The 16,320-nt window shown below is 46.6% G+C and overlaps 1 protein-coding gene across 2 annotated transcripts in view; it reads left to right on the top strand.

Annotated features, from left to right (window-relative positions):
* The window catches only part of Sh3bp5 (SH3 domain binding protein 5), an 80,366-nt gene that overhangs the window by 45,145 nt on the left and 18,901 nt on the right, over positions 1-16,320 (top strand). For both annotated transcript variants that reach the window (XM_070018612.1, XM_070018611.1), the window contains exon 4: positions 9,825-9,989. In XM_070018612.1, the coding sequence (XP_069874713.1) occupies positions 9,825-9,989 (165 nt within the window). The remainder of the gene's footprint in view (positions 1-9,824; positions 9,990-16,320) is intronic.

The following is a 16,320-nucleotide window of genomic DNA, read 5'->3' as shown; positions in this document are numbered from 1 at the left end:
TTTTACCCTCTCCCTCCCTCCACAGGGATTGTGACTTCATATACTCTTCTGTGAAAAATCTACCCTTAAGAACCTGAAATAATTAATTGATTCCAGGTGCTGTGGCATATACCTGTAATCCTAGCTATTTAGGAGTTAAAGATCTGAGGATGCTGGCTCAAGAACAGCATGAGCAGAAAAGTCTATGAAACCATCTCCAATTAACTATCCAAAACCCAGAAGTGGAGGTGTGGCTCAAGTGATAGATCTCTAGGCTTGAGTAAAAAAGCCAAATAAACTAGGCCCTGGGCCGGGCGCCAGTGGCTCACACCTAGCTACCCAGGAAGCTGAGATCTGAGGATTGCAGTTCAAAGCCAGCTGGGACAAGAAAGTCCATGAGACTTTTATCTCCAATTAACCCCCAGAAAACCGGAAGTGGCACTATGGCTCAAGTGGTAGAGCACTCTCCTTAAGCTGAAGAGCTGAGGGACAGCACCTAGGCCTAGAGTTCAAGTTCCATGACCAACCAAAAACCTCCTTGAGGTCAAGCTCCAGTACCTGCACATGCATGCATACATACATACCTGATACACTGAGTTGAAGATAAAGCTCAGTGGTAGAGTTGCCTAACCCTTGCTTCCATTCTACCATGGCCAAAAAAGCAAAAGAACACAAATGGGCATGATGGTGTATACCTGGAATCTCAGCACTCGGGAGACTGAGGCAGGAGGATTGACAGTTTAACCTGATCTCTACACTTCAAGACCCTGTCTCAAAAAACAAAACAAAGAACCTGATATGCTTATTCCCAGCCCCAGGCAGAGTTTTCTTGCTCTTCTTCTCTCCTCCTTTCCTCCCTCCTTCCCTTCTTTCCTTAAATATCAGGTGTCAAGTCTACAGTGGAACATTCTTATAGATGGTAAACCAGAGTTAGAGTTGGCAGGACACCTAGATAAATTTGAATTTCGGATAATTTTCCCAAAGGATGCCTGTCCCAAGAAGTATTTATGACCTAAACTTAAAGGATTATTTGCTCACCTGAAATGCAGTTTACCTTAGTCCTACATCCAACACAGCCCCACAAGGAGGGAAGTTGTGGTGAAGGATGGCCAGGACAGAGGCATTTAGGAGGCAGCTGCCCTTTCCCCAGGCTTCTGAATTTGGAGCTGTGCAAGGCTCTGGTCTTCATTTGACTAGTCCTCAGCTTGGAGCAGACACAGGCAGGAGAGTTGAGTGCTAAAAATCTCCAGTGCCACTCCTACTCTGTCACTTGGGGTTTCTCAGATAAAGAACTAGGGCTCAGATTTTTTTCTGCCTCCTACAATCCTCACCAACAAGATTGCTGAGACCTGTTAGCCCCAAACAGAATTTTTTTCTTCATATGTGTGTGTGCACATGCATGTGTGTGTGTGCATGTGTGCATGCCAGGCCTGGGGTGAACTTGGGGCCTGGGTGCTGTTCTTTAACTTTTCTGTTCAGAGCTAGCACTCTACTAACTTTCTGCTTTTTTTGTGATTAATTAGAAAAGTCTGAGACCTTCTTACCCAGACTGGCTTTAAACCACGATCCTCAGATCTCAGCTTCCTGAGTAGCTAGGATTATAGGTGTGAGCTACCCGCACCCAGCTCCAAACAATTTCTGAATGCTTTGTGGGAGGCCATATCAACCAGGTCTCCTTTGAAGAATCTTCTGGAATGTGGGCCCTTCAGCTATTCCTTCCCCTGACTTCTTCAGTCACTTCCTGGTTTTTGTCTCTTTCCAGCTTTCTCCCCTTAAGTCTTAGGGGGAAGAGATACTGGGATATGAACTCAGGGCTTCATGCTTGCTATCACTCTGTAGTCTCATTTGAGAATAGACATTGCAAAGAACTCATGGCATATAAGACACTATTAATGCACATAACTCCCCTTCTGTTTGGTTCTGTACCAACACCCATGGCCATGGAGAATAACACTTCCACTCATGGATAAATGCACCCAAGGACACATCCTGGGATAAAGAAGAGAAAGAAAAAAAACCTCACAAATGCCTAAAAATGATTGGATACAAGGGAGCTTGTCTGGGGCTTTTTTGTCTTGCAGCTGCATTTCATAAATTTCTTCATTTCATAAATATTTCTTAAACCTGTGTCAGCACCAGCCTGTGCCTAGGTATGGGAAGTAGATAATACAGTGTGCCCTTCTGAAGCTTCCCTGATCCCTAGAGGAGAAAGCCATCAACTGTGCACAAGGACCTGTGTCCCTGTGCTTTTCTTCTATAGCACTTTGACCCCAAGGCTCATGGGCCTAGGAACTGAATAGGTTTGTCTTGCCATCTAGTATGTTGGTATCTTCAAGTGTGAGTTGTGTGTATGTGCATGTGCCGGTGTGCCAGAACTGGAGCTTGAACTCAGGGCCTGGATACAGTCCCTTAGGTTTTTGTTTTTTGTTTTGGTTTGTGTTTTTTGCTCAAGGCTGATACTCTTATCACTTGAGCTACAGCTCTACTTCTGGCTTTTTGGTGGCTAATTATGGATAAAATTCTCATGGACTTTCCTATCTTGGCTGGCTTTGAACCTTGATCCTCAGATCTCAGCCTCTTAAGTAACTAGGATTATAGGCATGAGCCATCTGCACCTGAAGAGTTGTCTTTTTTTCTTCTCCTTCTGGTCTCCTACCATTCCCTTCATGGATTTCTTTCCTGGCCTGAAGGCTCAAGGTAGAACATGCTTTGAGTCTCCAATTTCCAGAGTGAGTTGCTGTTGATGGAGTCACTCGGTATATAACAGGTGTGTCCGCTGTCCCTGCTAATGGCAGAATATCTGACAAATATTCCTGGCACCCCATACTTTTAGTAGGTAGCATTTTCTTGAGTGTGGTTATGTGTCAGGTAAATCGCATAAGCAAAAACTGATGAACCAAAGGCTCCCAGAAACACTTTTTGCTTCTGCTGTGGCTTCTGTTTCTCCTCTTCCTCCTCCTTTTTTGAAACAGTCTGACTGTTTCAGGCTCAAGCTGACCTCAAACTCCCAAGGGCTGAGATTACAGGTATTTACCATCATGTCTCGCTCACAAGTTGTTATTATGGGAGACTCAAAGTATATATGAAAGTACAGATTGTAATTAACAAACCCCTCTCTTACTATGGCCCCCAGCAACACTCCTTTTTCTTCATTTTTTTCTTAACTATTTTAAAGCTATTCATAGATGTGCTATCATTTCATCCCTCTGTGCTTAAGTATCTATCTCTAACAAAAACATTCAATTGGGTCTTGGCATGTAGCTTAGTCATAGGACACTTGTCTAAGTCTGATCTCCGGCATCAGAAATATATCCTTGCAACTAATAATAGTTTTTTTTGTGTTCTTTAAAAAATATATTGCTGTTGAACAGAGATTTATTCCCTCCAGTTCTAGAGTTCAAGGTTGAAAGACCTATATGCATCAACCATAGCACAAGGCATCAAACTGCCTCAAGCTCTATATTAAATTGTCATTAAGGCATTCTTGAGGCTAGGACTTCATAACCTAGACTCCGCCTCGTAAGTCCAACCTTCCCATAGTACCTCAGATAAATCAAGAACCTTGTCCTCTTTTCAGATTTCTTCAGCGGCTTGAAACTTGTGTTCTTAAGTCAGGCACTGGCGTCTCATGCCTATAATCCTAGCTACCCAGGAGTCTGAGATCTAGCTACCCAGGAGTCTGAGATCTGACTATCATAGTTCAAAGCTAGTCTAGGCAGAAAAGCCCATGAGACTCTTATTGAACAAAAAAAGCTAAGGAACAGAGAACAGGCCCTGCATTCAAGCCCCCATACCAACACACACACACACACACACACACACACACATACACATGTATGATTGGAAATAGCTGAAACGTGTTGCTTTGAAAACAATGTGACCATCCCTGGAAAATGTGCTATTGTTCAACCCAGTGACATAGTGTTGCATCTGTGGTAGATGCATAGCAAAGCAGTAATCAGTGAAGAAGTACACCAAGAAGCAAGGCTGTACACTTTTAATGGTAATACTGCAAACATACAATAATAAAGATGATAGGAATTATTATTCCTATCAATCAAGTATTATTTCTCAGTGACTGCGTTGGCTGCTGACGTCTGGCTCAGCCAGACACTGCAGTACAGAGCATTTGTTTACGAAGAGTCTAACGTAGCAATGTGTTTTTAGTACTGTAACCAAGGCTTCCTGGGTGTTATCAGAGGCCTTGGCATTGAACAACTTGTTCAAGATTGTAGACTCAAGACAATGGTCACTTGTTAATGTCAGGAATGTGCGCCTTCCCTCCCAGTTCTCTGGATATAGTCCACCACCTCATAGTGGCCCAATTGTCTGCCCAGTCAATGCCAGTTCTGTGCAAAGCCCCGGAATGTGTCTTTGTTGGATTTCTGGTGTGGTAAGAGCTGAGGTCCCTGGGGATTGGAGTGTCACAGGGGACCTGTTTCTCTACCGTGGGGTTGGCAAGAAGTATGGGCAGCAGCTCTGCTCACCATCCCCAGGACTGTGGCTGCAGGGGTAGAAGCAGGGGAGGAGAGCAGTTGCCCCTGGCCCTCTACTGCAGAGGAGGCGAGAGATTGGAATTGGGGATCAGAGCTTTGCAATGGTAGTGGTTGCTTTCCAGGTCCTTGGTTCCCTTGCTGGGCTGGGGAGTTGTAGCTTTCTAGACTTTTTTCCCCACTCCCCTCTGGTACTCAAGGTTGAGGCCAGGGCCTTGCAGAGGTAAGGTAAGCATTCTAGCCTAAGCTACATCTCTGTTCCATCCTCATGCTCACCTTTCTGCTCCTATGCTCTGTCCCTCTGACTGGAGACCACATCACCTGCTCATTAGCTGCAAAAGACTGTCATGAGGCCTGATGCCAAAACCCCAGATTCTTCTCTGCCAAATGACAGCTCTTTTTGCCCCCTTAGAATGTCAGAGAGTGTTAAGGCCACCTTTCAATGCCTGGGTCTGCATAATGCAACCCCATGGGAGGCTTCTTTGATCAGTGTGCAGGTCTTTGAGACATACTAATGCTTTGTGTCGTGGGTGGGAGTGTTGGAGGCCAGACAGAGGGAGGAGAAGGGCATTTGGAGGTGGGGGAATGTGGCATATGTGGGGAGAGGGGAGCAGACAGAGTGCAGGCTTATCGTGTTGGCTATGAATGTGTGGCTAGATAGCTGGCAAGATATGAGTTGATGCTGGGGTTGGTACTTCAGAATACCCAGCCTTGGTCCTCTGAACAGTGTGGTTTCTTTGTTAGATGCATGAGTTTTAGACAAGTGGAATGGTTGGGCTATGTCATTTCTATCTCCTTGAACCCTGAGATCCTGTGATTGGTTCTGGGGCGAGAGGGGTCTATGTTTGCTACTGGCTGGGTCTTGATCTTGGGCACTGCTGTCTCATGTCCCTGTCTCTTGCCTGGCTCAGATTCTTGCCATTGGTTGGATTGGTAGCAGGCAAGCTCAGAAGGCAGTGCTGGACAGCAGGAGGAAGTTGAGGGGAACGTGGGCGCTCCCTTCTGGCCAGGGTGGGCAGGGAGAGGCTGGCATCTGCTGTGTTCCTGCAGAACAGGAAGGATGAGATGTGGGATGTGGGATGTGCTGTTCCCTGACACCCCAGTGCACATGGCTGTAAGGCGGTGGAAGCTGCCAGTTGTTGTGGAAAGAATAGAAGTATGGAAGGAACCAGAAATCAGCTGGCTGTGACCAGCCTTGATTTGTTGACTCAGGCTCCGGGAGGTTCAAGGAACCCCCTGGAACCCCCTCCCATCAGCAGCCATTAGATGAATTAAGGCAGCAAATGGTGCTGATATAAGAGCCTGGACCCAGTCCATGATGAACTTCCCCAAGGTTTCTATCTGAAATATTTAAGTCAGATTCACCCCTGGTCAGTCTGAAGCCCTGTGTGGAATAGGGATTATCCTGCAAGAAACTATGGCAAACACTTTAAATATATGTTAAGTAGAGAAAAGAATATAGAGGAGTCATAGGCAGCTTCTATAATTACCAACCTCTAGCCAATCCTATTTCTTCCTTATATACTCCCACCCCCAGCTCTTCCTTCTGCATCTAGCTAGGTTTCTGTTAGTGAAATGAGCTCCCTTCCCACAGCTTAGTTTACTTCTTCCCCTTTCCATAGCCTAGCATGCTCCCTTCCTAGGCAACACTAGGCCCATTTAGCAAAGGCAGTAAATAATCAGTCTCCAACCCCCTTTACCTTGGGATGGCACTTCTCTGGGGCAGCTACCACCATATAAGGCAACAAGAGCCCCTTAGAGTGACCTTCAGGTCTGGGCAGCTGCAGGGCCTCTTATCTACTATTTGGGCAGCAGCCATAAATCCTAGTCCACCATGATGGAGCCCTTGGACCACAGGTCCACACCAGGGTCTCCGCCTCCTAGCCCCTTCTAGCTCCTCCTAAACTTCCTAGGTTATATAGCTCACCTCAGATAATAGCCGGCACTACTTCTCACTTCTCCCCTGTGAGAAGGGGTCTTGCTGTCCTCTTGCCTGGCAATAAACCTTCCTTTGTTCTCTGTACCTAGATATCTGCGTGGTTCTCTGGCAAAGTCTAATTTTATCCTATCCGTTTCCTTTGTTTTCTTTCTTTTAAAATTTTGATGGTACTGGGGTTTGAACTCAGGGTCTTACTTTGCTTAGTTTGCTTGCTAGCCTGGTGCTGTGCCACTTCAGCCATGCCAGTCCAGCTTTTTGCTGGTTGATTGAAGATGGAGTTTAGTGAACGTTTCTGCCCAGGGCTGTCTTCAAACCTTCATTCTCTAAATCTTAGCCTCCTGAGTAGCTAAGATGATAAGCATGAGCTACTGGCACTTGGCCTAGCTGTGTTTTGCAGCAAGTAATAGCTTGCTGTATTATTTTATTATTTTATTTGTTTGTTTATTCCAGCCTCAACCTCCTGAATGCTGGAACTATAAGCATGAACTGCCACACTCAACCTGCAGCTAAGACTTTTTAATTTTTAAATAGTTTGCCTTTAATCTCAGAATAGTGCAAGAGAGAAGAAAAACAGTTTGAACTTCTTCTTTTCTAATGCAACCCCCTCTCCCCCGCAACCCCAAGCCAAGTTAATATGTTGGCTCTACAACATATTAACAGCTACCCAAGCCATCTACCAATCCAGCTGCAGGTCTCCTTGGCTTTCCAGACTGCTCAGTTTTCTCAGATTTCTCTAAGGCTAAATACATACCATGAATCTTTATAACATATATTATTGAGGGAAATAATCCAATATTAAACTAATGATGGCTCAGGCTGTACATGAAATCTTTGGAACGGAGTCAAAAGTGATGTCCCATATGTTTGACACATGCTTAGATCTGTGAAAAGCTGACCCTCAAGGCTGGCGTTTGGTTCATACAGTATTTTACTAGCATGTGTGAGGCCTTGAATTTGATCCCCAACACTGCAAAAGAAAACAAAATGAAAACTAATCCAGCAGAATTGAGTTCAGTGGAGACAGCAAAAAGCTATGACACAAGCTAGTAAAATTTGATAAGGATCAACAACTCATTTCCTGAAGGCTCCTTGTTGCTCTGTAATTGCTTTGACCCAGTGCTGGGGCCGTAGCCACACAGAGCCACTGGCTCTGACTAAGCCCCAGAGAATCTCTTTAGGTTCATATGGAAAAGGCATTTAGTGGGTGAGGAAGCATGTAGAGGGTCTGTTCCTTGAGTGAGGGCATAGTTTTGTTTATCTGTCAGCTGTGAGGCTTGAACTTGGCCTGAGTGCTGTCCCTGAGCATTTTCGCTTGGGCTAGTGCTCTACCGCCATGAAACCTGTGGGCATAGAGTTTTCATTCAGGTAACATATTAATACCATGCCCTAGGGCCTTGTTAGGGTTTGAAGGGTTAAACTTGAGATTTCTAGGTGATAAGAACCAGAGGACTTGTTCAAAGACTTGGATTTGAACCCCAGAACTACTGGATGGATGGACAGATGGATGGACGGAATTGCTAAATTAGCTTCTGCCATTGGAGGTCATATGTCATCATGGCACGGGGCTACTCTTGAGTGCCACCATGTTTTTGTAGCCTGGGCCCAGGCCTGTGGATATTCCTCTGAGGATTCTTCCCTAGAGAACTTGAGAAACTTGCTCTTTCCCTACCTCACCTCCCATAATAGCATTCTGTATCTCTGTTGCTTGTCACAGTCTGCCTTGTATTACACTTTGTGAGAAAGATGTTTTTCTACCTGGAAAGAAGGCCCTCCCCTCCAGAGCTTGAGCCTCCAGAAGACCCCTGATAGTAGAATGGACTTGTGTCCTGTTTGGTGAGAGGTGGTATGAAATGTGAGGTCTCCAGCATGTACTTCAAAAGTCCCAGTCTATCCATTATCCAGTTCCCAAACTGTTTTCATACTTTTAGGTGTTGTTACAGCAGCACCATACATCTTGGTGTGTGTCTGTCTTCGTCTAGTCAGACTGTTATAACAAAAGCCAGGTGATTTAAGCAGCAGACACTGGTTTCTCACATCTCTGGAGGTAGTCTGGCAAGGGTCTTGCCTGGACTCTCACTGTGGATTTGTGGCCCATGTGAGTTGGGGGGGTGTGATCTCTTTTCCTCTCCTGCTGAGGGCGCTAATCCCCTCCTGAGGGCCCTGCCCTCAAGACCTCCTCTAACTCCCACTATTTCCCAAAGCGCCAGCCCTCCCCCACCTCCTAATGCAATCACGTCAGAGGAGGTTTCAATAAAGTAAATATTTTGGAGGGGATACAACATTCATTCTGCAGCAGGAGCCCTCCTGAAGGTCTCAGCTTTTGTGCTCAAGGCTAGCCCTCCACCACTTGAGCCACAGCTCCATTTCCAGCTTTTGGGTGGTTAATTGGAGTCTCATGGTCTTTCCTGCATGAGTTAGCTTTGAACCATGATCCTCAGATCTCAGCCTCCTTATTGATTGGATGAGTGTGTGATATGGGATGACAGGAGCGAAGGCTTCTGATGCTTCCATTCAGGAGAGAAGGACTGTGGGCATTTCAGAAACTCTCCGGGGATTCGCAGAAGCATGTTGTGTAAGGCCATTTAGGCTGCTTTTCCTCTTAACCAAATGTTGGTTTCCTCATTTGGCACTCGTTAGATTTCATAGTGACGGTAGGAGGAGGTGCAAGACCATGCATGGCACATATGCAGCATCTGTTTTTGCTTGAAGAAAGAAGTTCAAAGCTTTAAGAGGTTCCTGCCTGTAATCCTAGCTACTCAGGAGTCTGAGATCTGAGGATTAAGGTTTTAAGCCAGCCCTGGCAGGAAAGACCATGTTACTTTCATCTCCAATTAACCACCCAAAAGCCAGAAGTGGAGTTGTAGTTCAGGTGGTAGAGTGCTAGACTTGAGAAGAATAGCTAGGGGACAGTGTCCATGCTTGAGTTCAAGCCTCAGTGCCATTGCAAAAAAAATGGAGGAGGGGGGAGGAAGGGAAAGGAAAGCAAAGCAAGAAGGAAAGAAGGGGGATAAGGAAGGAAGGAAGAGGAAGGGATAGAGGGAGGGAGGGGGAAAAAGGGCTCAGAATTCAAACAGGAGCTCTGGTTTGGGGGAGGCAGGGAGTTTACTCTTGTGTTGCTGAATTACAATTTCCAGATTTCCTGAAAAGTAAAAGCAAATACAGATCCCACTTTAGAAAATGTTAGGCTCCCATGGGATGAATTACTCTCTCAGAGCTGGTCTGACACTGTGGGAGTCTGTGGTGAAGTGTGCTTTACTCCTGTGCCCTTCTGGGCAGATGGAGGCGACAGTAGAGAGGCAGAGCTGGACAGGGTGTATCTTAGTCCTTGGCTTTTGTGTGAGGAGGAGGGTAGGGTGGCCTGCATGGAGCCCCCGACATTGCCTGAGGTCTCACAGGGATCTTTTCTCACACAGGCTCAGCTGGAGGCTCAGAAAGCCACACAGGACTTCCAGAGGGCCACTGAGGTTCTCCGTGCTGCCAAGGAAACCATCTCCCTGGCCGAGCAGCGGCTGTTGGAGGATGACAAGCGGCAGTTCGACTCTGCCTGGCAGGAGATGCTGAATCACGCCACCCAGAGGGTAAGAGTGATTGTGTGTGTATGCACGTATGCACACATGTGTGTGTGCATGTGCATTCACTTATGCTCTTGCATGGTGATTCCTTCTAAGCCATGATAACAGACTCCCAGGAAGCCCCAGAAAGCTCTCTAAAGGGCACAGGTGTCTGTTCCATGTGATTAGGCGCAGTGCTAAGCCATGCTGGGGTGGGGGGATGGTGACACTCTTTTTCCCATATGGTCTGAAGTTTGCGCAGTTCACGGAAGTGCTGGCAGTGGACTTTGGCTTCCCCGAGAGCTCAGGATGTTCTCCAGCATCTGCCTTTACTGAGCCCTGGAGAACAGTCTGGATTTGGCATCCCAAGGGTACATCCTTGATCAACAGTCTCCACCTGCTCTGGGGTCAGAGGAAGGCAGGAGTCATGACAGAGTAGACCAGAATCAAGTGGACACTTAGGCCTGGCCTCCAGAGTACCACCATATAGTGGGAATGTGTGTATGTTTTTCATGCATGTACTAGGGCTTGAACTCAGAGCCTAGGTGTTGTCTCTGAGCTTTTTTGCTCAATGCTAGTGCTCTACCATTTGAGCTGTAGCTCCACTTCCAGCTTTTTGGTGGTTAATTGGAGATAGGAGTCTCTTTCTGTCTGGACTGGCTTTGATCCAGGATCCTTAGATCTACTCAGACTCCTGAATAGGTAGGATTACAGGAGTGAGCCACTGGCACCTGGCTTTGTAGTGGGAAGTGGTAAAGCTATCTTTATCCAGTATGTGGATCACTGGGTTTTGCGTCATTAATATTTGGCTCTCTTTACCAGCCCCCACCCAGGATCTCCTCAGAATCAGAAGTGAAACTGTCTTAGTTGATCTGTTTGGTCAGCTATGACAAAATGCCAGAAACCACATTGCTTATAAACCACAGAAAATTATTTGGATTATAAAATTCTTGCTTTAATAAAATTCCTTAAACAGTGAAAAAAGAAAAGAAAAGAAAATTAATCCTCACATTTCTGGAGTTGAAAAAGATATTGACAGTGTAAGATGTGGGGAGGCCCTGGTCCATGGGGGCAGTCTTCTCGCTATGCCTATGCTGTGTAGGGCTCATAAGCATTTTGGAGCCTTTTTTATAAAGGGCACAGGACCCACCTGTGTGACCTAATTCCATTTAAATTGCATCCCACTAGGGAGTAGGTTTCAGTAGATGAGTTGTGCCCTAGCAAGCAGGGCAGTTGCCAAGTAGGACTTGGTTTCCCCACCTAACTGGGTTTCCTTAGAGTCATACAGAAGAGGTACCTTCTCTCAGGTCCAATACCCCTGGCACCAGCCTGGCCCTTTTGTGGCTTCCTCCCTCTCTGCTGAGGCATAAGGGATCATGATGTAGGAGTGGCTTGCTGTAGGGAAGCTGCACTTGGGGTATAGGAACTCTGACCTTCCTGGATAAAGATTGTGGGGGGGGGGGGGGAGGGAGGACTCAGAGTTCAGGTCCTGGTGACTACTTGAGAGACTATATGTAGGACTGGAATTGAAGAGCTAAGAGTTAATGCCAAGGGCCTCTCCCTTTTCAGAGTCATCTGCCACAGTGGCTCATGCCCTGTGGGATCTGATGATTAAAGATGGCCTTGAATAGCTTTAAATAGAAAGCTGACATAGAAAGGAGTCAAATCTGCATGACTTTACCCTGCCTCTACCAACCCTGAAGACAGGCTGGGCTGTGTGTGGCCTTGAGCTTCTTGCCCCCTAGTGGACTCCATTGTTCACAGACCTAAACTCAGGCTGGGAACAGTGTTGGGTCAGCTCAAGGAGAATCAAGTTAGGGTTGGAAATCTCAAAATTTCACAAGCCAAAGCCTGACACAGAAAATAAAAACAGCTAGGTGCTGGTGGCTCACACCTGTAAGCCTAGCTACTCTGGAGGCTGAGATTTGAGGATTGCAGTTTGAAGCTAGCCTGTGCAGGAGAGTCTGTGAGATTCTTATCTCCAATTAACCCCCACCCCACCCCACCAACCCCAAAAAATTGAAGTGGAGGTGTGACTTAAAGTGATACACCAGCTTTGAGAAAAAAAAAATATCCCAATGACAAAGTTAACAAGGCTTAAGAAACAAAGAACTTCCACTTATCTGGTCAAATCACTACTAAATAACCCCATGCTGCTGATCACATATATGGTATATAAGTGTGCACCGGAGGGAAACCAGGAGGACGACACAGAACTAGAGGGAATCAGGGAAAAACAGACAACAGCGGGACCCATCAGCTGCACTGGACATTGATCAAAACAAACTAAGCAACTCAATGGCAGCGATGGGAGGGAGGGAACAAGTGGGAAAGAGGGAACAGCTGACGAGATGCAAAACAACAGAAATGTACATATCACCCAATGTGGAAGAAATAACTGTATTGCAAAGCTCATAGAACTCATAAATGTTATAGAACACAATAGACAATTTTCCCCATGAAAGTTAGAATGTGTTTGTGACTTAAACTAAGCATCGCTATCCCACAATACTGTGAAATTTGGGGAATTATGTAATCACTTAATCACAATAAAGAATTTGAAAAAAAAAAAAGTATCTCAGGCCCCATGACAGACATAAATAAAAGCAAAAAAATAAAACAAGAAAACCTTCCAGCTGAAGATCTGTATCATACTATAGAGGAAGTCATTTCAGCAATCACTGACTCTTACCACATATGTTGGTGCATTCTAGAATGCAGCAGTTAGAAAATAGAAGCAGGAAGATCACAAGATCCAGACTCACTTGGGCTTCATAGGAAAAGTAAAAGAAATCATTGAGTCTGCTCCTTAGAAAAGAAAGAATGGCTCATGCTTATAATCCTAGCTACTCAGGATCTGAGAATGGTTGGTTGAAGCCAGCCCAGGTAGGAAAGTCCATGAGACTCTTACTTCCAATTAACCACCAAAAAGCCAAAAGTAGAGTTGTGGCATGAGCATAAAAAGAAAAAAAAGAAATGAAACATGATTATGCTAAAGATGTAACTTTTTTTTTAGCTGTGAGGCTATGGTAGATGATGGATAGCTGCTGGGGAAGAGGTATCCATCCTTAGCTTCATACAACTCCAGGGGCACCATTCAAACTAATCTTTGGAAATAACATTCTTTGGACTTGTGTAGTGAACACAGTGTAGAACAACACATCTTGGACTTGCTGAAGTCACGTGGGAGGAACATGTGATGTGTACCTGTCACTTGGGTTTCTTGCTGAGCCTTGGGGGTGGGGAGGGAGAGTATGTCAATCTCTGCTGATTAGCATAAGTTCTGTGGCACAAGCTGGGATTTCCACCCAAGGCTGATGTTTCTTTTCGGATTCTTTTCATGGTTGTATATTTAGGCCTGGAATGCTTTTATTTGATTTGCTGAGTTCAGAAATTATTTTCTCAGGCTGGAGGATGTAGCTCAGTAGTAGAGCAAGTGCCAAGAATTCATAAGGCCCTGAGTTTGACACCAGCCATGGGAAAAAAAAAAGTCAAGAACTTGAGACAAAGCTCATAGCAAAATTTTCCCATTCCATGCCTCACGGATAGTTCATAACCAACCTCTAAAGCAGACCTCACTTCTTCCTGCCAGCCAGAAGTTTGACTTGTTATTTGTTTATGTGCCAGTACTGAATTCAGGGCCTAGCACTCTTGCTTGGCTTTTTCACTCAAGGTTGGTTCTCTACCACTTGAGCTATAGTTCTGCTTCTAGCCTTTTGCAAGTTAATTGGAAATGAGTCTGTCAGATGAGTCTGCTCAGACTGACTCCTAATCTCAACCTGACCCTCAGATCTCAGCCTTCTGAGCAGCTAGGATTACCGGCATGAGCCACCAACACCTGGTTTCATGTTGGCATTGGGGACTAGTGAACCTGTCTCTGGGTTGAGCATTTGCCCAAATGGCGCTCATGTCAGCCACTTCCAAGCTCGGAGGCGTGGCTGGCTGAAAGCTGCCTGATAAACATAAACAATCTAAGAAGTATCTCCGACCGTGTCTGATTTCTGAATATTCTAGCGTACTTGTTTATGGGAAGGGAGCTTCCCATCACCCTCTCCTTCCATGTTGCCACATGTTCCTCACTCAAGGTCATCCACAGTTCCCTTTTTATTACCTCCAGACTTCCTACAGTGACACTGGGTGACAACATTTGGAGTCTTGGCAGTAGACAGCGGGAGCCCCGTGTTCTCTCATAAGCCACATGTAACAACACACAGGGCCAAAACACAGGCTTCTCCTCAGCGCTAGGGGACAGGAACTGCTTCACGTGGAGCTGCTAAGCCTGCATCCCAGCAGATTCCCGTGGGTGCAGGACTCAGGTCCCTGCTGCTCACCTGTGAGAGGATTGAGAATCGGAGGTCTCTCCAGCTTTGCCTGCTTTGGAGAAGGTGATGGTTTTTTATTCTCTTGAGTCAGGAGGGCTGGCAGCGTGTGATGGAGGACTTGGCTTTTCTAATGTCTGCAAGGGACCAGCTGGAGGAAGAGAGCAATGTGACTTAGAGAGAGGGAGGCAGCCCCTGTTTAGGAGTGGTCCGCATACAACCTGCATCTCTGCCCTAGTCCCAGGGTTGGCATGAGGCCTGGGATGGTGTAAGAGTAGTTACTTAGCATAGATGCTGTCATAGGGTTGTGAGGGGCCCACCTTCTGGAGTGTGTCTGGCACACAGGGGTAGACACAGAAAGAATCAGAAACTGTCTTAATTGGTCAGTAAGGCCGGGAGGACATGGTGAGGCTTTCCTGCCTGGAAGAGGGGACTTGGGCTTAGCTTTGTGTATTCAGATGTTGGAGCGGAACTGAGAACAGAAGGCTTTGGGTTGGCCAGCAGCTGAGTGAGCCAGAACAGAGGTGAACAAGTATGTGGTGTGTGTTCAGGCGCTTTTCTGCATGGGATCCAGCAGGAAGGTTGAGTCATATCAGGCTGTGGGATACTTGTCTTCTGTGGACTGCTGTGAGCAGAAGTTGGGGCTTAGTAGTCACCCTGTGGTCCTGAGTCTCAGGCCCCGTCCAGCTGTGCGTGGAAGGGCCGTCAGTCATTTTCATTCTCAGTTGTCAATGTTCCACTGGCCCAGGACAAGGAAGAGCAGAGGCCTTTGGCTTCCTAGCATCCTTAATGCTGGCAACGACCAGCTTGTGTGCTTTGTCCAAGACCTGCTGTCCCCTGCCTGCTCAGGCCTTTGTACTGGCCTAAGACCCTCCACCTTGGGCATTTGAGGAATCCCTGCAGGCTCATCCCCAGGGCTGTGGGACTTATTAGGGCCTGGGTAGATTTGCTTCAGAAGGAACTGAAAGTCAGCTTGTGGATTACCCCAGGATGGAGCCCATAGGACTGAGCCACCTTGAGGAAGGTGAAGACCTAGCTCACTTTGGACAATTGTTTTCTTAACGAAATTCACTTGAATCCTTCTAGCTCAGGGAAAGGAAGCAGAGAGCTGAACAATGTTGTCTGTGTTCCTTTGTCCTGTGTGATCTCCCACGCCATGCTTAGGGACCTGTGGTTAGTTAAGACTCAGGGGAGAACTTTAGCCTCTGTTTTGATTTCCCCGAACACTTGTGTTTGCAGCCGCTCTCTGGTGCCAGCTCTGCTGGTACAACCTCTCTGAGCTGCCACAGCCACCCTAGCCACTGGATCCCTTCCTGCCTTGATTGTCACTCTGCTAGAAGTGTCCATAACCACACTGAGCTGACAAGCCAGGGTTTGATCTCTACTTGTCCTGTACAGGCCTTGCACATAGTTGGTGCTTAATCTGTGTGTACAGCTCTGAATTGAATATTGTTTAAGAATGGAAGAGCTGTTCTCAGAGATGGGAGCAAGGTTCTTGGAGTCCATACCTGATACCTGGTTAACATGGGCTTCAAGAAGGGCAAAGGGGGGGCTGGGAAGGTGGCTCAGTGGTAGAGCGCTTGCCTTGCATGCCTGAGGCCCTGGGTTCGATTCCTCAGCACCACATAAGCAAAAAGGAAAAAGCCGGAAGTGGCGCTGTGGCTCAAGTGGTAGAGTGCTACTTGAGCTGAAGAGATGAGGGATAGCACCCAGGCCCAGAGTTCAGGCCCCATGACTGGATCCCTTCCCCCCTCCCCCAAAAAAGAAGAGCAAGATGGCCAGAGCTACCTTAAGAGATTTCCTTATTGCTTTCCCAGGGCCTCTGCCTATGTTCCCTGAAGCTTCATCCTTCCATATAGGCAGCCACCCAAATCAGGCTGCAGATGGAAGAGCTCCTTGTTGCCTAGGAGACAGATAAGGGGATTTGCTTGGCTGCCCTTTCCCTTGACAGGGAAGCTGTGTGCATGGTGTGTGTGTGTGTGTGTGTGTGTGTGTGTGTGTGTGTGTGTGTGTGTGTGTGTGTGTGTGTGTGTGTGTGT

The sequence above is a fragment of the Dipodomys merriami genome, unplaced genomic scaffold (assembly GCF_024711535.1).
Source record: "Dipodomys merriami isolate MVZ:Mamm:240054 unplaced genomic scaffold, mDipMer1.0.p SCAF_13, whole genome shotgun sequence".
NCBI lineage: Eukaryota > Metazoa > Chordata > Mammalia > Rodentia > Heteromyidae > Dipodomys > Dipodomys merriami.
The sequence above is the reverse complement of the archived record's forward strand: the minus strand, read 5'-3'. Positions and strand labels throughout refer to the sequence as shown.